Source organism: Anopheles marshallii, chromosome 3 (assembly GCF_943734725.1).
Source record: "Anopheles marshallii chromosome 3, idAnoMarsDA_429_01, whole genome shotgun sequence".
NCBI classification, from domain to species: domain Eukaryota; kingdom Metazoa; phylum Arthropoda; class Insecta; order Diptera; family Culicidae; genus Anopheles; species Anopheles marshallii.
The window spans coordinates 83,211,915-83,233,110 of NC_071327.1; the positions used below are offsets into that span (position 1 = coordinate 83,211,915).

General features: G+C 42.6%; 1 protein-coding gene across 1 annotated transcript; it reads right to left on the bottom strand.

Moving 5' to 3' along the window:
- Positions 1–1,006: 1,006 nt before the first annotated feature.
- On the bottom strand, positions 1,007–20,826 carry LOC128715817 (kinesin-like protein KIF13A). The gene is made up of 14 exons (XM_053810733.1): positions 20,775–20,826; positions 20,223–20,310; positions 10,071–10,503; positions 6,071–9,488; positions 5,844–5,989; positions 4,616–4,666; positions 3,669–3,756; positions 3,506–3,592; positions 3,129–3,191; positions 2,341–2,838; positions 1,836–2,255; positions 1,403–1,539; positions 1,160–1,340; positions 1,007–1,083 (listed from the first exon to the last, which is right to left on the bottom strand). The coding sequence occupies exons 1-14, from the start codon at positions 20,824–20,826 to the stop codon at positions 1,007–1,009; spliced, it is 5,739 nt and encodes a 1,912-aa protein (XP_053666708.1).
- Between the last annotated feature and the right edge of the window lie 370 nt (positions 20,827–21,196).

Sequence of the window (21,196 nt, forward strand, 5' to 3'; positions counted from 1 at the left end):
AACGGACGAAAAACGTATAGATTGTGTGTTAATATTTTCTATCGAAAGCGGGATGGAATCGGGTTCAAACAGTTCAAAATGCCTACCGTCAGGCTAAAAAAATTACGTTTTCAATTAATCAAACAATCAAATGCTTCAGTAGGTTGCGTCTCTTTATGGCAAGTCACTTGTTATTCGATTTAGTTTACTGTTGGCAGAAACTATGTGATCACACCAAAGTGCAACTAACATTCAGAATGCAATTATGCACGAAATGTGTGAGAAACGAACATATGAGATATGTTCGCTACCTCCACAATCGGATACATACGGTTACTTTTTCTCGTGACGTGAATATGTATTCAATATAAATCTCCCCGCCTTTGGACAACCCTATCAGCTCGTGCATTCTTGATAATGCTATGATATTTGTGATAGTCAGGATGACGAAGATAACCTCATTTATTACTTTACTTGTCTCGTCATCAACTTGGGATGGTGAAAATATCTCATTCACTATCTAGAGCTGCTATAGAGCATTAGCTTCTGAGCTATTTATGCGTTTGCCTAAAGTTTCTCTATCGATCGCTATTACTACTACTGTCGCTTCTCTAGCAAAGCGAGCTTCTAGTTTACGACAATATATAGGAAAAAAAGCATATCTTCAAAATATGAAGCAAGTTTCCTGATAGAAGGGATGGATTTTGTAGCATCGGACTTCCAAAATAAATCTACACTTTCGATCATGCGGCCTTTTCTCTAAAGACTCTCCTTTCACAAGTGTTCGCGTACTTTTGACTATCGAGCTAGGTCATGCATATGAAGATTGCGGATATTTCAGTACTGCCTCTGCTGTTTGCTTTTCATGTTATTCGATCGGCATGCTGTATATGGTACTGTCGAGATGTCTCCTTTACTTACCGCGGTTAAACGTTGCAACGGAGGCAGACTTCGGAACAAACCGCTTTCGGCCTGCGAACGGCTTCGACAAACACTGCGCGCTACTGAGGCCACGATTAAACGCGTATCATTTGCGTGGACCATTTGTTGTCATTCCAGCAGCCGTCGATGGCCTCTGTCCACCTTTGCCGGTAGCTAGGTCAGCTAAAAGAGTAACATATACCACCATATAGAACATAAGGTATAATCGGGCACATACTTTTAACTGCTACCAACAAACCTTTCATCTTCTCCGCTTTTTTCAGTTCACGCATTGCACGGCCACGCTTGTCGAGAATCAATTTGTCAACACGCACAAAAATTCCGTGCTTTGGACGGCAATCAAAATATTGGATCCCTTGCACGGTACCGTCATTTTTGCCAGTCGGCGTGTCCAACTCCACTCCGATCCAAGTTCCTCCCTAAAAAAAGGAAAATCTTTAATAACTAGTAACTTTATAGTGCAAAATGGGGATGCCTTTACTTGGAAGTGAGTGGCACCGATGAAAGCTATTACACCGCTGGTATTATAGGGTCTTATTAGCACGGACTCGCCAACCGCTACCCATTCCGGAAATATTTCCTGCTTTCCAGGCGTCGACGAGAAACTGCTTTCCATAACTAAACAATAGAAAACAGAAACAGAGCATACAAAATTATTCGTTTTGATTTTGTTCGATCGAGGGGTAAGCATAACGAACTGACTATGCGTAACTGTGAAAAGGCATAAATAAAATGTCTGTTGATGTCTTCACATTAATCAGAAAGACAAAAAGGCAATTATTAGCGCGTTAAGGTAACTAAAGAAAAAAAAGATAAAACAATTACAAACGTGTGGAAGTAAAATTATTTTCTATTAGAAGTATTATATCCTCCACGTATAAATCGAATGCTAACAATCGTTAAAACACACATACCATCTGAGGAGAGTTTGGTGTTCGCTGAGCATTGATCACTTTCTTCAGTCTCGTCAACCATTTGTGTTGATTCGCTCATAGTCGTTGAATCTACAGATTGAGTTTGCTCTGCGCAAATTCCTTCATCTTCTTCATTATATTGTTGTATATGCTGTTTCACATGATCGACAAATCCGATCGATTTGCTACCGTCAATCGATTCCAAAGTGGTATCCTTAAGGAACGGATTAACGCGTTTAGGCATATCGCTAAGTGGTCGTGTTGATGGACTGCTGCTATAGCTATCCATGCTCTCCACCATTAGCGTGCTCTCAGAAGCGGAGGTTGAGGTCGTAAGAGAGGTCACAGATTCCTCCTCGTATTTGGCATTGGTGCTAGCAGAAAAAATTTGATCCTGCATTTTGGACGGCGACATTGTATCTAAGGGAAAAACACAAAACAATTGTTTAATCGTTTTCATGATTTTTGAAACGCACCTGAAACGAGTTTATCTCTCCACACTAACCTGGCGTTTCCCCGGCGCTTAGTGACCGGATGGAGTATGTGTCATCGTTGGTAAGGTTGGTGCACGAGACGGCTTGAGAGCCATAGCCGCTCGAAGTTGACGAACTCATGCTAGGCGTCATTGTTTGATATTTTGACCCATGGCCACCAGCACTACCGCCCGAAACCGGCGCCGATGAGATTCCACCCATGGACGCCGATTCTACTTTCGTCTTACCAGCGAACTTTCCACCAGTCACCCCGATTGAATTCATCCCTTCACTAGCGGTCGACTGGCTACGTTTATCGATGTCAATAAACGATTCGACTGTGTAGGATGATTTCATCTTCGATAGTGACGGTTTCTTGCCCATTGGCTGATCGTAGAAATCGTTGTAATCAGCATACTCCGGTTCACTAAACCGATCCTCTCCTTCTTCCTCATAGCATATCTGCTTGATCAACGGTTCTTCATGCAACGTCGTCATCCTTTGGGCTAACTTGCTTGCAGCTGGTGATGCTAAATATTCGAATAAAACAATGTGTTGCAAAATTAACACAAGTTATACAACGTCTAGTCCGAAGGTAATATTAAGCAAATTTAATAAAAAAAAAACAAATAAAAACATAAGAAAAATAGTGCTCAATCACAACATATGAAAAATAAACAAGTTTCTTAAATTTAAATCACGAAATTAAATATATAAACAAATCCATGTTCAAAAATAGAAACAAAACAAACAGAACAAGTACGAACATTAGGAATTTAATTAGTAAAATGAATATGACAAGACAAGTTGGGCTACATACGCTTAGTAGGTTGAAGTCGCAAGGAGTTCAGATTGATATTGAGATTGAGGAATGTGGGACGAGCTGCATTCCATTAGTGAGAGCGTGAGGAGTGTAGAAATATTAAATGTCAGTATGTGAATACAAAAAAAGAATATCTCTGTTGTATTCGATTATTGGAAGGCTAACCTCTTCAGTGAAATTTACTTATATTTTCAAACTTCAATAAATGACATAATAGAGTTACAATATAACACTGAAACAACTTCTAACATGAATTTTTCCATCGTTCACAAGTAAAATAGACGTGATACACCAAACTAACGGTAAGGTGATTTAGGTGTGAAAAAATCTAAACAGGACACATATACCCCTATTGCAATCTATTTCGCACGTACCTGCACCGTAACCGGAACTAGACGATTCTTCACCATTGTTGTTTTTCATCTTTTGTCTGTTGTTAGCCGTCTCACGCGTGCTTTGCGCTGTAGAACATGAAGGAATTACATTTGCATTAACAATTCATTTATAGCGCGCCTTAACATCGCGAACAACGCCTACCATTGTTAAGACCCATTTTCAAATCAGCATACGATTCCGATCGTCCAATGCTCAACAACGACTCGAACGACGCATCGAAGAATCTCATCTGCAATTAATTGGAAAGCATTCGTTATCAATCAAAGCAGTTAATGATTGATTGCCATCATTGCGCATAGTAGCGATAAGATCGATATCATAAGCGTATATCTTCTGATATCTTATAATAATATAGTTTCTAAGCCGATAAATAAAAAGAAGAACAATTGTGTAATATTATTCGTAACTTAATCACTACTACAACATATATATATATACAACACATCGAAGCTTTGATGGGAAAAAATCCAACGAAAGTGACTATATCATCGTTCAGGCGGTAAACATTTTTTCTCTGGTATTCGTAGCTTCACAATATCTCGTCGATCACGTTTAAAGGAATTCAGTTAAAACACAATATAACGAATGGAGAATAAAATCATTAAGAGTAAGGTAAACATCTATTATATTTAAATACTTTTAAATACTTTTAAAAACTGTTGGGTAGAGTTGATAGCTTAATTCCTGGCGCTTTTCAGGAGTGATATGACTATTATCATGTGATAATAGGATAAGGAGTTGCAATCGCATTAAATCAATAGCTCATAGCTTTTCTATTGTTTGTGCTCGATGATACTGTGAACACTAATTAATTGTGAAAGCTTTTGGTTCGTTTGTTATTATTTTTGTTTTACAAGTCTCAAACAATCTTTACGTGCCAAATAGAAAAAAAATTTCAGAACAATCTCTAATAAAGCGCCATTAATTAAGGTAACGACCTGAACACACTAGACGATTTATAAACATGTGTTTTATTTTTTTAAAAGTACAAAACAGAAAATCAAACAAGGAAATTCATTACAAGCTAAATACACATTCATAGACACACTCTAAAAACACGATTTTTCGTCTAGCGAGCGTCTACTTACTGTCCTCGAGGTGGTGAGACTCGTACTTAGCTCCCTGGCATCTCTAACCGCCTTTTAGGGTTTAATATTAAGAAATCACGCATTTTTTTCGTACCACCAAAACGGGTAAAATCACCGCGCACAATCGCGAAACACGATTGGATCATTTAACGATGAGCGAAATTTACAAAATACAGCAGAGTTGATGTTTTAAGGATGAAGGTTTTCATGTGTGAGAGTAGCATATTTAAAAAAAGTGAAATTTTGAAATGCATTTGCGCGTGCACAATGAGATTTGTTATCATTAGATTAGGATACGTTTAATTTAGTTAAAGCATTTTAACGGATATGAAACACGCAGGATAGGGTATGTATTTAAAACACGGTGTAATTTAACGGTGGGAAGGGCAAAGCACACATTGATAAGGCACAGAAAAACGTTTTTTTTGCAGAAGACAGAGTTAGAGATAGAGAGAAGAGAGAAGAGAAAAAGAGACAAAAACAATTGTTAGATGAAATTTACAGTTTAGACGCTATGAACGAAACCAGATTAACGGAGGTAGGTGTGGCAAATTGGTTGGAACTAGGAAAATTAACACGGGGTAAGCGTTCAATTGGATTTCAATGTAGCACACGAGCAGTAGTAGCAGTAGCTTTAGCGACAGGGAACGAACAGGGATCACTTGGAACAGATATTACGCAATATGATTTATACCAATTATAGAATTGGAGCAAGATAAAATAAATTGAATTATGTCCAAAATAAGACGCGTAAGCTAATAAGAAACAAAAAGACAAACAAAAATAAATTTGCCAGATCAAATTGCATGAATGCGACATGTGTGACGACACATGAATTTAAGTGATGACACAAAAAGGTGATTGTTTTGCAATAAAAATACGCCGCCCTGAGCTGTGCACATAGAAATAGCTGTTATTGTATACATTGTATATAATACATATTGTATTTTCCACAATTGCAAAGATCGTCCGCGATATGATTGAACCCCGAGACCGTAGAAAACGGTTACCAGAGAGAGTCCGCCCAGGCCTTAAGTGTACTTCAAAACGTTCCATTTCCATCACACGCAGCTAACTTCCAAGCTTCTAGCATACTAAGCAATAAGGGCGTAAGTTCGGCCTCGCGTTCGTACAACAAAACATACAAATGAAAGCACCATCCGAGCGTAGGACATGGAAGGCAGGGGAGCTTGGTAATATGGTTGTAGACTTGACAAACGTATCGTACCTGTGAGAAGTTTGGCACACTGGCCGTCTTGCGCATAGAAAGTGCCGGTCCGCGCACCTGTTCCAGCTCTTTTACGGCCACACTCTGCCTTAGACGATCCAGTGTCAAAATACTCTCCACAGCTGATACTCCTTTGGTATATTTTTCTACAAAAACAATCGTACAAAAATAAGTAAACTATTTATTCGTTTTCATTCATTTCAGTAGTACTGATTGATTAAACTTACCGATATATGTTTCGCCATCACTTGCCGAACAATCATCGCCGGTGGCGGCTATTTGTGCCAACGACTCGCGATCCTCTAGCTCTTCCGAGGCCTTTGGAATGTTGGAAACCACTTCGTACGTAACGCCTGATTGTAAAGACAGCGACTCTGCGCGCCCAATGCGTAGTTTCTTTAACCGATCCGTAAAGCTCTGTCGCTTGTAAATGTTTAGTGCCAGCCGCTTGCGAAGTACCAAATCCATTGGAGCCGGGTGCGAAAGTCGAACGGTTGTTTTCAGAATCAGGTAAACACGTTCATTTGCTTCCGTGATACGGTTAAGGGATGCACAGTCATGAATGGACGAATCCCAACTACAAATAGCGCAAATATCTTTATCCAAGTGCTGGATTATCTGCAAATTGTAGAATTTATTGCCATGCTCTTTCGGCAAAATCGAATTCAAACCAGACAACGGGACCTCATCGTTCGACAGACCCTGCGTCGACAGATCGTCAGCATTGAGATCAAGAAACAGAACAGGAACATGCGGTTCCATACCGAGTGGTGGATCCCAGGAAGCGGGCGCACCAGGAATGCCGGATCCAGGGGCCGGCACTAAAACCGCATTGCGCTCCTCCGTCAGTGAAACCCACTGGTTCACCAAACTCTGCTCTCGCTCCTTTTCTTGTTCCGTCTTATCATCTTTGTTGATCAATCGCTGTATTTGCTGATCAAGGTATTGACGTCGACGTCCAAGTGCTTCACTCCATTTGTCCCGCAGTACCGTCAGATCTTCTTCTTGATACGAGTCCATCGGTTTCTGCAATTTGGAGCGCACAGTAACACATCCCATCGATACATTGATGATCGATTGACAGATAATAGGTAACGTGCCAGAGTTTTGCACTGGCTTTACTCGCACCATGACGCGACGTTGGAATCCTTGGCGTAGTTGGTACACTCCACCTGTTAGCATGTCGCGTGCGCATTGAACCTCGACAGGAGCCCAATCACCATTATCGTTCAGCTCATGGATCTCAACCCACAGTTCGATCTTGCGTGATAACTCTGCCCATCGATCAGCCAGCGAACGTGCTTTTGCCTGCTGTTGTTCTACCTCCCAATCTTTCATGCGTGAGAATCCCACCGACCGATGGCCCCACACCTCAATTGAAAGTGCACCATCCGTGCAGTGTTCCATGAACTCTTCGTTCATCGTCACCACGTAGTCCGCTTCGTGGTCAAACTTGAACGTTATGTTTTGGTTGTGACCAGCGACTTCTTGATTGGTCGCCGGCACCACTGCTACCTCGTGGTTCCAGAAAGAGTACTGACAGAACACAAAATTGGACAGGTAAAGCGGCAGTCCGGACGCTTGCTTGATGCTAATTCTACAACTGATCTGATTACTATTGGTGGGCGGCGGAGGTGACGGTGCATCGGGCGAGTCCTCATCGTCCTCATGACTGTCTGCGGAACTCTCAGATGCTGACTCACACATACGATCTTGTGGGAAGGTACCTGCCACGCGGCTAATTTCCACCTGCAACCGCCCCGCAACTTCACCTTGCTGACTAATGATCGGTGTATGATACTCCAGCTTCACATCGTGAAACAACACTTCCAGAAAGATGTTTGCTACACCGATCAGGTTATGATTTTCTTGTGACTCGTAAAATGGATCCGACTTAGCTTTAGCCTCTTCCATAGCGGCCAGATGACGCTCCTTATAGTCTTGGTACATGTCGCGCATATCTATCAGCTTGTTCTCCAGCTTCTCCATACTCCAGATCTGGCTGCCCGAGTTCATGCGTCGCACCAAGATGGCTGGTTCGCTTACGAAAGCGCCTCGTTTTCTATTCGGACTGAGATTGGCAGGAGGTATCTGCAGCGTCACACTGAATTTTGTTTGCTTGTCCATCTCTTCTGCCAGAACGTTTGCTTCCTGTACGAGTGCATTTGCTCGTACGATGTCTGTCTTGAGCTGACCAAGAGATCGTTTAAACATCTCGTCCCTCTCTTGTGCCCACTTCTCAACACGAAGTTGGCCCGTCGGTGTGTTTGGGGGGAGTTTTCCTAGCCGGAATGGATCGTACGGTGCATACGGAGCATACGGTGTTGTCGGTGACAGTATGTTTCGCAACTGCTGAAATTGCTTCTCATACTCTTGTCGTTGCTTTTCGAGTGCCACCTGCTTATCTTCTTCGTGTTGCTTCTCTAGTCGCGAGATGGCCGCCTGTATCGGGTTATTGCTCAGCTCGTTTTGCATCAACTCTTCCTGCGCGTAATAATAGTCAAGATGCTGCGCCGGCGTTTGAGGTTCCGAAGTTCCCAAAGTCGCATTGTTTGCGGCCGATTTCGGACAATTTACACGAAAAAAGTGATGATTGCCCCAGAGGATACGATCACCATGATGAAGCGCTGTCTTTCCATTCATGACAGAGCCATTCACGCAGCAACGCGCATTCTCGATGGGTTCCATGTACAGCTCGCCATCCTCGATTGTGATAAGACAGTGTTCTGGCTGGATGCCGAGACCAAGTAGCTGAATGTCGGGTTGTTTGCTACCGCTACTACTTCGACCACCGATCAGTGTTTCCTCTTTCAAGTAATACACCAGCAGCTCATTCAGAGACGGATCAGCATTCAGGTTGACAAGATAGTATTTATTCTTTTCCACCTTGATACCACTGTCCTGCACGCTGATACCCATCTTCTCCAGCGCCTGCTGACGTTCGCTTTGAATTTGTTCGGTCTTCTCCAATTTCTCTTCCCACGTTTGAGAGATCTGCTTCATCAGGTTCTCGCTTTCCGCAAGCTTATCGTGGATGTCGACGCGCTTCATGTCACCGAAATTGTTACCAGTCGCATGCTTTAACATTTCGCGCAGCGTTTCGACCTCCTTGCGCAATTCACGGATAATACGTGCATTCGGGTCTTCATTCACCACTGCATGGTTAACAATTCGTTTAGCCCGATCGGCATACCTAAGCGTAGACAGCGTCTCCTCATAGTTATCTGCCGCTGGTGACAATGTTGCCAACATTACCGTCTTCGAGTTACCACCAAGATTGTCCTTTAGTAGCCACGTCAACACTGAGTCACGGTACGGTACAAACTTATCTTTGTTCTTACCGCCTCCAGTACTATCAGCCAACTTCGATATCACCAAGCCGAGTGTGGTAAGGCTTTTGTTGATATTTGAGCCCTCTTTGAGGCGGTCTCCAACGGCACCTGTTTTCACAGCACGCTCACTACCGGCCAAATCGACCAGTGAAACCCGTGATACCTTTTCTCCCGTGACTCCGGATAGTGTGTCGATTAGTGTCTGTGTCAGTACGACTGTGAAGACTGCGTGCGAGCGGGACGATTCCGAATTCATATTCGTTGCGGCGACCGTACGCGATTTGTTGCCTTCTGCCATCAGGTTATCGATGTCCTAAAACAAACAGAAAAACATATAATATGTGCTGCATAGTACCAAACAAATGAGTTTACGCATTCTATACTGCCTTAATAGCCTTGACCAATGTGTCAAATCGATGAATCACGCATCGTCGAGCAAGCAGACCCTCCCAAGGGCAACATCAATTATGCTGCAGGTCGGGTCAAATAATTGAGTGGCAATAGCTTTGGGTAAAACATGAACGTTTGTAGATAACGATACAACTAAGTGACATGGAAGTGTTCGGCTTGCGAGCAAAATTGTTCCCAGTTTACCCACTTCCAACGAGGTGTGTATATATTACCGTCGCTTATCTATCTAAAAAGCCAGACCTCTATAGTAAACTGACACTAAACTTTCCCAAGAAGCAATAAGAACAACAAATTAAAGCTTCTACAAGTATAACGTACCACACAAAAGAACTTAAATTTTATACTCAAATATGAAGTATATATTCTTGTCTATACTATAATTTGTACGAAACGTACAACAAAGAAAAGGTACCAAGCAGCTCTATCTAACTTATGCAAGCGAGTGTAATTGTTTTTGGATATTTTTTCGGTTAATCGTCCTTACCAGAAATGAGGTGACTGCCAGCTGGGATAATCCATCGACATACGGACCAAGCACGTTATGCTCGCGCACCTTCAGCGACTGTTTTGCTGTCTTCGGATCGAGCAGATCGTGCACCTTTTCATTGTAGATCTCCATGTATGACACCTCTACCTTATAGTTTAGCTCATCCGTCTGTTTGGCTGCGATGGATGCAAACAGCTCGTCACACAGGCGCGGTATGATGCCTTTGCTTTCTTGGCTACCCATCATCGTGTACGACTTGCCCGAACCAGTCTGACCGTACGCAAAGATGCACGCATTATAACCCTGGAATGCATTCTCCAGAATGTCCCGACCGATGTTGTTGAAGACCAGCTCCTGTGACGCAAAGTTGTTCGCGTTTGCATCGGTCGAGTAGAAACAGTGATCGAAAGCGAAAATCTTCGGAGGCTTCCTGTAACGAAATAGAGTACAGCTAGTGAATGAGTAACTAGTGGCGAGCAACAGCATTGTCGTTGTGTAGAAAAAACGTGTTAAGTTAAATATTAAATCAAAAGACCAAAACAGTCAAGGCCATATTACCGGGGCGGTTAGCGTTGAAAGCGATGGGCACATCTGGTTTTGGTTTGACATCGTCAGTTGTGTTGACGCACTTTTTGCATGCTTTTCTATGCACTTTTTGACATGGAAACAGTACCAGCAGTTGCAACATTTGCAGACACAGTACAGATTATCGGTAACAAGAATGTACTACTTGCTTAGGTGTTGAAGATACTTCCAGTTTTCTGCGGTGTATGGGGTTACCTTTGGCGATTGAATATACTTTAGTGCAAATTGCTCAATCTCTATTTATCCCTCTAGAGTGTGCCGGGTCACCAGCAACCAGCATTCACAGACAATTGACTTCATATAAGAACAACCCTGCTCGTATAAATTTACAGGACTATGGGGGCAGGGAAGCATTCTTGGGATGCATGAGTTTTTATTTCAGAGCCTACTTCAATTTAATTCTCGCACCCCTTCGGAAATGGCCATCACGTTCTCGAGTGTTCTAAGATTTTTTGTGCTTTTGCTTTACATACTTCAACATTACACTTTCACTCTAATTGAAAAAGAAGTCCCCACCATTATGGAAATATTCTTTCTATAGAAGAGAAATCCCAATCCGCCTTCCTCTTCATACGGTAGGCCTTTTCACTTCTGAAGGTAACGGTGCCTTCTTTATGAGTCGAAAGGAACTCAAAACTGCAGTTTGTTAAATGCTTGGTGGGACCGTCATTTTTTGCACCACCGATTACCTATTTCCCAATTGCGTGGCTTCGGCGGCATTCGGTAGAGGAGCACTATGGTTCCATCATCAAATCATCGCCCCAAAACGAGAGAGTACCGCAAAAAAAAACTCGCCGTTGTAATGAAAAACGCATGCCACTTCGGCGGAGGAGCAATGGAGCAGGAGAGGGGAGCATGGTGGCCGTCCCTGGAGAGTGTAACTTTTCCGAACGTTCCATTTGTTGCTGCTTGTATGTGTTGCGCCAATTGCGCCAGTAATTTTTTCTTTATAGTGGGGTTTTGCTTCTTCGGAGCTCCCGGCACCCACGAAAGGCCACTTACTATTTTTTCCATTTTTATTCATGCATTGGTACTGTCTGAGGTGGTCCCACGTGGTGAAGGACGGTTGTGGTTTCTGTGAGGAAGACGGTCGGCAATCGCATAAAGCGCGCACCAAAAAAAATCAAATACACACACACGCTCGAAGATGGAAGAAAACAAATCGGACACCATGTTTCTGCTTCATTCGTTGTGGGCGCGCGCGTGGCGTAGCTTAGGCACCTTCGTTTCATACTTTGAACCAACTTCGTCGTTTCATTTGGTTGAACCGTGCTTTCGAGAGTTCGAGAGTTTCCTTCCAAGGTGTTTCGTTCAAACTGCTGAACTAGAAACAAAAAAGATCTCACCTTCGGTAAGACACACATCCGCACACATGCGCGATTTGGAAAATATTACCCTTCTCCTTCTTTTTGCTTTTCCAACCGCTGCATGAACCGAACAAAGTAATGCTTATTAACAAGCCGCTGTCTTTTTGACGATCAACCGTGCTTTTACGCCGCTTTTTCTATTCTCTTACTTCTATTTCTCGCCAATTCATGTAATCGCGCTTGATGCATCTGCTTGAATTCCATGGACAAGGAGTATTAAATATATCAATTTACTTTTTCAATTCCACTCGGTGCTACTACAGAAGGAACTCGTGTAGTGGAGACATTTATTAGGCGTGTTTACGGATCGTTCGATTGGGACATTTGGTTTGCCTCTAGGGGGCAAGTAGGAAAACAAACCGCCTTCTACATGAAGAGTACGACATTTCAAGCCTCACGTAATCATGCCACGCCTGTCTGATGAAGTCTTACTCGTTTACACTCCGGGAAGCATTATCAAACGATTATCATTCATTCGATTCGGTTTGTCACATAACAGCATATTACCGATGTCTACTACAGCATTTATTTTTGCAAGCATGATATCCTGTAGAAAAAAGTAAGTCTGGTGGGAAAATTAGGCCATTACACCAGGCACCGGTCCGTTGTTGTTTTACCACTGTGTTGTGATCTTAAAATTTACATCGAACAAACCATCGTCGTTGTTGGGAAAGTTGGGCTTTTCACGCGGCCAAAAAACACGGTGCAATTCCATGATAAATTACTTATCTTTACGACGATAAACTTGTTACTGTACAGCACGGGGCATCATATGAATGGCCCCTGTCCGTCGGTTGGCCCATTTTGAGACCCACAAAAAAGCGTAATTAATGCAGTTACGCACCAAAGAGCACTCGAATGTGCAGAGGTCGTATATTTTCAGTTTGATATGATCTTACAAGACATTCTCTCTAAACTTTCGCTTTGTATTTTACGTTTAGCAATCGAAGCAAAAGTGACAAGCGACAAAACAGCCCGACGTTATTAGATTGCACTCACAAATGTAGTGCACACACCGAACATCCGAACACAACTAATCACAATAATTCATAAGAGATTAATATATATATATATATATTTTTTTTTTTTTGGGCAATCACAATGTTCACAAACGAAATATCTAATTTCGATCTATTTTTTGTAAGAAAAATTGTTCTAATATAATGCTACACGCTGAGGAATTTCTTTCGAAAGATAGAAAGACAACAAAACAATCCTTCGTTTACACCGAGATTCGACCAAGGTGTGATTAGAAGTTCCCAAAGGGACTTTAATGGGTTTATTTATTCGTTGCCGTTTATCGGCGGAAAAGGTTCCCGCTACAGCTACCACCGTTTTTCTCTTGCTGTTCCATCATGATGGGAATTTATTAGACAAACTAATTAAAAATATTAACCTGCACCAGGTGGCAATGGTGGACAGGCGGCAACGCGCAAATAAAGTCACACATTAGGAAATCCTTCCCGGACACGCTCGACCCGACGAAAGTTAGTGCCACACCTGTGGTTCGGGGAACTGACTAACAGGGAAATACTATTTCCGCCTTCACTTATCTGCTCCTTCCATCCCCTTCCTTCTATACGAATGGATTGTCCTTTTATCCGTTGTCTGAAAATTAATTTTCCACTCATTCTAGGATTCTACCGCTACCACAGGGACGAAAACCCTCAACACACTTGGAATTGCGTGATGAAATGCCATAAAAGGAAGCTCATCATGCCTCTCCTTCTTTCGTACACCGCGCCATTCCTTCTACGGGGGTTTGATTTCCATCGTTTGCCATCCTTGCGGATGTACGGATATCGAAAAGAACAGCCGTCAAAAGCAGCAGCTATCATGTAAAACGATCTCTGCACAACCAGTGCAAAATCAACATCAAGCAGTTTGGAGTGAGATTTTTTGTAATATTTCGCACACCATCATCATTATGGGCGGTTTCGCGTGTTTTTTGTAATGAAAACACAATATCCCATCTGTGATTGAATTAAAGTAGCATTGTCCGGGAAAGCGTACGAAAAACTTTTAACACAATACAACCCGCGAAAGAAAATCTCGCATACCACGCTCCACCTGTTGTACAGGGCCGTCTTGGACAAAATGCAAAGTATTCTGCTTCCCATAAACATGCTGCTTAACACGTTTGGCAAGTTCAGCTTCCTGTTTTCAGCAACGCTGTATTAATCGTTTGCATATATTTGCTAGACGACTACAGTGCTTGGGATCTTTTCAACAGCAATAAGAGTGAGTAGGACTCCATTTTTCACTGAAATCCTTCGACGGGATATGTATTGAATACGCAATGAGCAACTGTATTCGAGCAGAGTGTATTTGTTAGCTCTATTATGCCTTTCATAGTTACTTTCAATGTTCATTATGACAGTACAAAATAGCTGTCAGCAAATTATTTCGTTATATTAACCTTCTTTAATCAGATAGCACCAGTGAAAGGCTTTCATTTCAATCTTTATCGATCGAACGGCACATAATTTTGTTGGCTGACATTAAATGTTCTTTACTGTCGCTTTTAGGCGATCATATTGCGAAAACGAAAAAAATAAACTACAAAAGCCTCTTCCAAACCTTATACTGAAAACCAATATCAGAAAAGACGGTTGCACACAAAATGGAAGACGGTAGTTGATCTAGCTTCGGAGGAAGCACCTTCTATTACGTAATAAGCTAATCCCCAAACTGAACTCCAAACAAACCGAATAACTTTTTTTCGCTCGCAGGCGGCCAAAAGGCACCGAACACCTTCGACAAGCCCATTAGGGGTATGAGCAAGTACAAACTATGCGCTTTCCACCACCCAGCTTCTTCTGGTGAAAAACAACGACGAACTAATGTTCAGACGAAGGCATGTTGTCTCTGCTTTCATGTTTCCAGTGAATTGGGTGTGGACCTGTTGAATGCTTTTTTCCGCTAGCTTTGTACTAAAATTGTGATAATTACGAGCAAACACTATCCCCCTTCGATTTGCTTGCAGACTTTTTTCAGAACCCTCACTCATTGTGGCTTGGAATCCCATTAAATTGCATGCTGTTTGGACAAATTTGGATATATAAATCGTTCAACATAATGGCATGAAGATATGCTTTGTTCTCTTTTCTTGTGATGTATATAAAACATCAAAATATACAGATTTTTCTATCAGTTCCTGTACGTTCTTCTAAAGCTATCTCTTTGAGCTCGTAACATGTACAGTTCATGAACCTAGAATTAATTAGTTCTTATGGACTTCTTCATGTTCAAAACATGTGTTTTTTATTGATAGTTCTATCGCATGTATTTTTTTGACCTTGGTCACTTCATTTACTAAAAATATGGCGGCCCTCATAGTATCATTATTAGTAAGAAAATCTCTTCCAGAAAATCTACATGAAATAAATGTTTTAGAAAGAGCCTCAGCACAACACGCAAAATGTTTAAATCGTAATAAAAAATTAACACCATATTGGTATGTACTACGGGCGGAGCTGAATGAAACATACTATCGTGAAAGGGAGCGATAGCGAAACTGGTTTACGGTTAGGTAGCGCTCTTATCGCAAATTGATAACAATAAGCCCAGACTGGACAGGATGAAATGCAACGTTCAAGCAACTCGACGCTCACGTTTGCCGTGTGCCAGAGGTGAGCAGCACTGGCATTTTTCTTTTGAAATGAATGTTGGCGCACCGGCCTGACCTGAACACGTCCATCGTGTGCCCGACCGCGATGTTGGTTGGCTGGGACAGCAAAAGGCAAAACTGTTAACCACCAGGGTCTGGTGCCGGTTTGAGTTTGACCCTCCACTACCAGCGGACGCGATAGGGATGCGACGACGATACCGAATGATACTTCTGAAAAATGTACACTAGTACACATTTCCCACGACTACAGCCGTCGTGAGGTTTAAATGATAAGAAATTGGGCCATATGAGGTAGAACAGTACATACTGCACCTAAAAAGCGCGAACCAAATACAAATGAAATGCATCGATTTTTCATGGAATGGCTGGTGCCTTTGAATGGAGCAACTTCCGTGATCGCGATGGCGTGACCGATCGATTGAATTTCCCAAGACAAGCAACACACATTTTTCATTTTCCAATCAGACACTATGGGGTCGTCTCAACCCTCAACCTGATGTGCTAACAACACATAAATAAATATGAGTATAAGTACGACAAAAAACAGTGAAAAAGTTTGACTTGAAATCGGTTTCAAAATCTATCTCACAGACACGAGACAAACAATACAAAGAGAAGTGCGTAATGCCTTATCGCTTCCTTCAAGATGGGATGGGCACTTTCTCTGCGAAAAAAAGCAATCCCTAACAATATTCGCGCACTATCTTTACGAAGGAGTGAACGATATGACAAACAGGAAAGCGTAAACCAACTCTTTCCGACGGATTTAATGACTCTCGGCTCCATTATGAGGAAGAAAGGAGCAGCTCCTTCCTGTGAGGTGATAGCAAGTCTCCTGCCTGACGCTGATATTGGCAAACAAGCATTTGGCTAGCTTCTCTTCTTACAGACTCTCTGTCTGCACTTCCTATCGACGACAGCTCCAGACTTGATGGCATCGAATTATGTGTGCAAGCTATTCCCTTGCCTTTCGTTGGAAAATGCCTCGTACAAAAAAGGGCAAAGGGAGGAAGACCCTTTGCAATCAACCTTCCACTCCCTTACCATTTTTTTTTAATGAAGATGGTCACAGCGCGTTTCCAAAAAAAAATGTAGAATGTCCTATTTCTTGTATAACTACATCGTTCCAACACCACCGTCTAGTGAATCTAATAGATACGACAAAATAGGGAACAATGGGCGAACGTTTTATCCTGTATAGCAAACAGGACCACCACATAGAAATTAAATTGCAAAATACTAGGCCCCAGCTTGCCTGGTGCAAAAGGACTACTGCCAACTCGATACTGAAAATCTTCCTGAGTGCTGGCGCTAAGTGCAATGCATTGCCACAATAACCAATGCAGCACCGTGAATTGAATTCTATCCCTTATATGCAAAGCCAACCAAAAGCACGCGGAAAACAGAAAAGATTAGATCGAACATTTAGGTTCTCCATAGGTGGTGGTGTCGTCGCCAAAATCCCTATTTCATGATCAGCACCACACCATCGTTGGCGGAGATAGTGATTGACGGGATGGTGCTAATTCTGTTGACTGTTTGACACTTTAACAACGCATGGAAGCAGCACACCTTCGGATGACAGGGCGAGAAGTAAAAGGTCTTAGCCCAAGGATGATATGAATTCCGTCACATAAAATAGATAGCAAAGGCGTCATTAGGATGGGTTTAAGTCATCGTTAAAAGCGGTAAAAGTTTTCAACACCCAGGCAAAAACTGACAAAAACTAGAATTTTATCAACTCCAAAATTGATTCATAATGAAAATGTTATGTAAACGATCGCCAAACGTGTTTTACGTGGACCGTGCAAGGAAGGCTTCGCCATATTGTGCTACTAACAGCGGTACGCCCTAATGAAACCTACGGCTGAATTATTGATTGCAGAAAAAGGAAGTGATTGTGCTTGACGATAGAGACGGAATACAATCACTGTGGAGTCCCCGGTTGTCTCTACTACCTGCATAGTTTGGTGCGGTGTTTAGAAATCCTCGTGTCTTTGGATTGTACAGTGAGTTGATCGAACAGAGCCATGACAACTGTTTCGTCTTCTTCTCCACCGGAGTATCCTTTTCACCAGGGGCAGTGTAAAAGACCTTCCACACCATCACCCTGTAGTGATGCGAGTCGACAGGTTAATAGCGGTGGTTGTTCATAGTCCGTAAAGGCAACACACGGAAAGGACACCTACTTCTTTGCCGTTTTTCAACATCATTTTACCTTGTCAACCTACCACCGGCACCAGTGAACCGTTCCACTGTGTTTGAAAGACTTACCGTCCATTTCCTGTGCAGAAGGTAGTGGTGGTGCTCGTAGTAGTGATAGCGCTAGCACTACTCGTGCCTCTAGTAGTTATGCTACTGTACGAAAATAAATAATTGTTATTTTCAGCCCAAGGTGACAGCATCACCTGAGCCATACGGTTCCGTGCTAGTGCAAAAACCGTCCGAATCCAGCGCCGTACCAGATCGAGCAAGATGAACCAGCGTCTCTTGCCATCCGATGAAGGCGATGGATGAGTTTGCCGTTGGATCACCTCGAGCACCCGCTCGTCGTCGTCGTCCTCCTCCTCTTGGCCGACCATTCTCTTCCAATACACCACTACACACTACTCTATCGTGCCCAACGCGTAAAAGTCACCAATAATCAAAAACGTCGACGACATACTCGGGAAAGGAAATAGAAAATAGTGCGCGCAAAACCTAACCGCAAAGACGGCTCCGACCCGTGAGCCGTAAGGTGTACTGAATTCTAGAGGTACAAACGACCCCTCGTATAACTCGACCACGGACCAGTGGGGCGGGTAGTTTTGGGTCGATTTTCGATTTCGTATCAACCAGCCACGCAATCGGAGGTATCGGAAAAGGGAAAGAGGTGCCTCTCGACATTCAAGCGTGTGCCTAGCCATCGATGCCTGGCGTTGCAACATTGCGATATGCGTGTGTGTGTGTACCAGATTGTTTTATTTCTTGCACTAAGGCCAATGACAACATCGCGTTCGTCCTCCCTTACCTGTCCCATTCACCTGGCCACCTGACAGGCTTGACTGTTTTTTTCTCATTCGATATACTACCAAGCGAATATTGCTATCGCAAGGACACTTCTCCAACTACGCTAACGATGATAACCAAGCGGAAAACTCATAAACGTAGCGCAACAGCGTTTCAGAAAGCTTCTACAGACCCTCCGTTTCCGTTGCGGCGTAGGATGCGCAAGGCTTGAATGAAGAAAATCAATAGATTACGAAAAACAATAGCTACGACACAATCGCACAATGGTGCTTTCGAAAATAGGACATGTACAGTAGTACCCCTTTTCCGCCTAGCCAGGAAGAAACTTTCAAGAACGAACATGTTTGCGATGAGAATTACTGGGTCCACGATGTTGGATCGTAGTATTATAAAGAAGAGTACGTTCACACAACTTCGGATTATTCTTTCTTCAGCTTCCCCTCTATCACTACCATAATTCAAAAAATACAAAATCATAAATGAGGCTGTCTTATGAAAAGCGTGATTAAAAGAGACCTCAGATACAATGGTTTCCTTTTGACCCAAGGGAAAATATGGTATAGAACGAGAGGGACGAAATGTAATACTCCACCTTGATCAATTATGAATAAAATCTGTACAAGCTAACGATATTTACGGAAATTTCCATACGTTTTGTTGTGGTGACATTTTGAAAGAATTATCCACTAGTGCAACATATTTTACATATTAAATTGAAACTCCCAAAAATGTATCCAACCAGCATCAAAATACTTTACTTAACTTCATTAAATTTTCTACTTTAAACGAACAGAACATTTACACGACGATTGTTCGACTATCGCCATCATTGAATTTGTTTACTGAATACGGATCTTATGCATACATCCTTCAATCCTTCAATAACTCAATCCTTCAATAACTATTGCCTACTGTTAACGCAACAGTGCAACGGTTTAGCCATCGAGAAACCCAATAAAGCCAGTCAAGCAAAGAATTCGTCAACATCAGATCATTTTTTTACCTGGTAGTGCGTAAGAATGAAAGACACTCCCCGTCTTCAAGGCAACTACCACCCTATACTGGCCACGAATTCGTCTAGAAAGCACCACAGCAAAAGTCTACGTGCCACGAACATAAGGACAAGGCAGTTTGTTTGCCATACTGCTCTGACAGTTGCAGGACTTGCTCCTACCACCTAGATTAACCTTCCCCTGGCACACTATTGCGTGCGTGTGTTGAAGTGAACGCAGAACGTGCGCTTAAATAATTCTCTGTTTTGATTTCCGTTTGCGTTTCGTAGTGCTGTTTTTCCATCTTCTTTTAGTTGCCTTTTAACGTACCCTGCCAACCATTCTAACAATTCAACCAAAACTAGAAAGCTCCGACCCCGCGCATGGTACACGCATATTTAGATCGTTTGGTTTCGGAACATGCTGTCGAGCTTTTCCACCATGACGGGGGGTTTGGTTTTGAGTTGTGTGAAACTTGCATATTTAATGCCGACGGCTGACGATGGCGGGTTTGCTGTGGTGTATGTGTATGCATTTGTAATAAGAAACGTCGTATCGGCCTTACCTTTCCATCTTATCTAAGCTGGCAGGATATTTCAAAATCGTTTGATAGCCATCCATTTCAATGACGTTTTCTGTGGCGAGTTCAAGTTCTGCAAAGAAGAATAGGAAGAGGAATTAAAGAACGGTGGATTTACTCGAAGAATGGCAAAGTGAATGCTGCGTCATTGGTTGGGTTGGTAAATGGTAAACGGTGAAGACTCTTTTCCGGCTCCGATTCAACAAGACCAACGATCGGCACGTAAACGGTTTCCATGCATGATAATTGACTGCGTTCAATGCGTATGTGGGAGTCGGCCTTTTCCAAAGCTGACTAATGAATTGGACGTCACGACAGATTTCTCTATTTGATTCCTTTGTTCCGTTGCCTGTACGTTGGGAAACTTTGTCAGCTGCAGAGGATATGTGGTCTCATGTGGTGTGATGATTGCATGCTATGAGTAATCCACTCGACCAAACAGCTGCACCCTTTCATCAACATCCGTACCCGTACAGATTGACAACTTTTCGCATTCACTTTGCTACACTCCCCGAACATCATGAGCATTTCCCTTACCTCGCCGATTAAACGGACGAACCCGCACGGCCACTTTGATTTTATCCGACATATTTAAACACGGGTGAACAACAGTGGCTGGTCGAGATGGATCGCTCCTGGACGTAGCCTTGATGCCCAACACCGGTTGGGACAGAAGGATTTAGCAATGGAGTTAGCGGGGATATACCCAACGCAACTCACCGCAACCTGCGACAAGCACGCACACACTCACTCACTGCACACTTTAATAATATGAAACACTAAAACACCTTGCTAAATCACAAATAGAGATAGTAAGACGACTAGATCAGCACAACATGACACAGCTTCACAACGTGATCAACCATCAATCAAGAATGCATACAAAAGCTTTTTTTATACACTTCTATTACTTCACACACGTTATCATACAAACACACACAAACGCTGCTGTTGCTGTC

Excerpts from the sequence above, each read along its gene's own strand:
- LOC128715817 (XM_053810733.1), bottom strand. The coding sequence starts at position 20,826 with ATGTCGGATAAAATCAAAGTGGCCGTGCGGGTTCGTCCGTTTAATCGG. Across the intron at positions 20,311-20,774 it reads TCGTCCGTTTAATCGGCGAG|AACTTGAACTCGCCACAGAA; the intron begins GTAAGGGAAATG and ends TCTTCTTTGCAG. Across the intron at positions 1,084-1,159 it reads AAAAGCGGAGAAGATGAAAG|CTGACCTAGCTACCGGCAAA; the intron begins GTTTGTTGGTAG and ends TTACTCTTTTAG.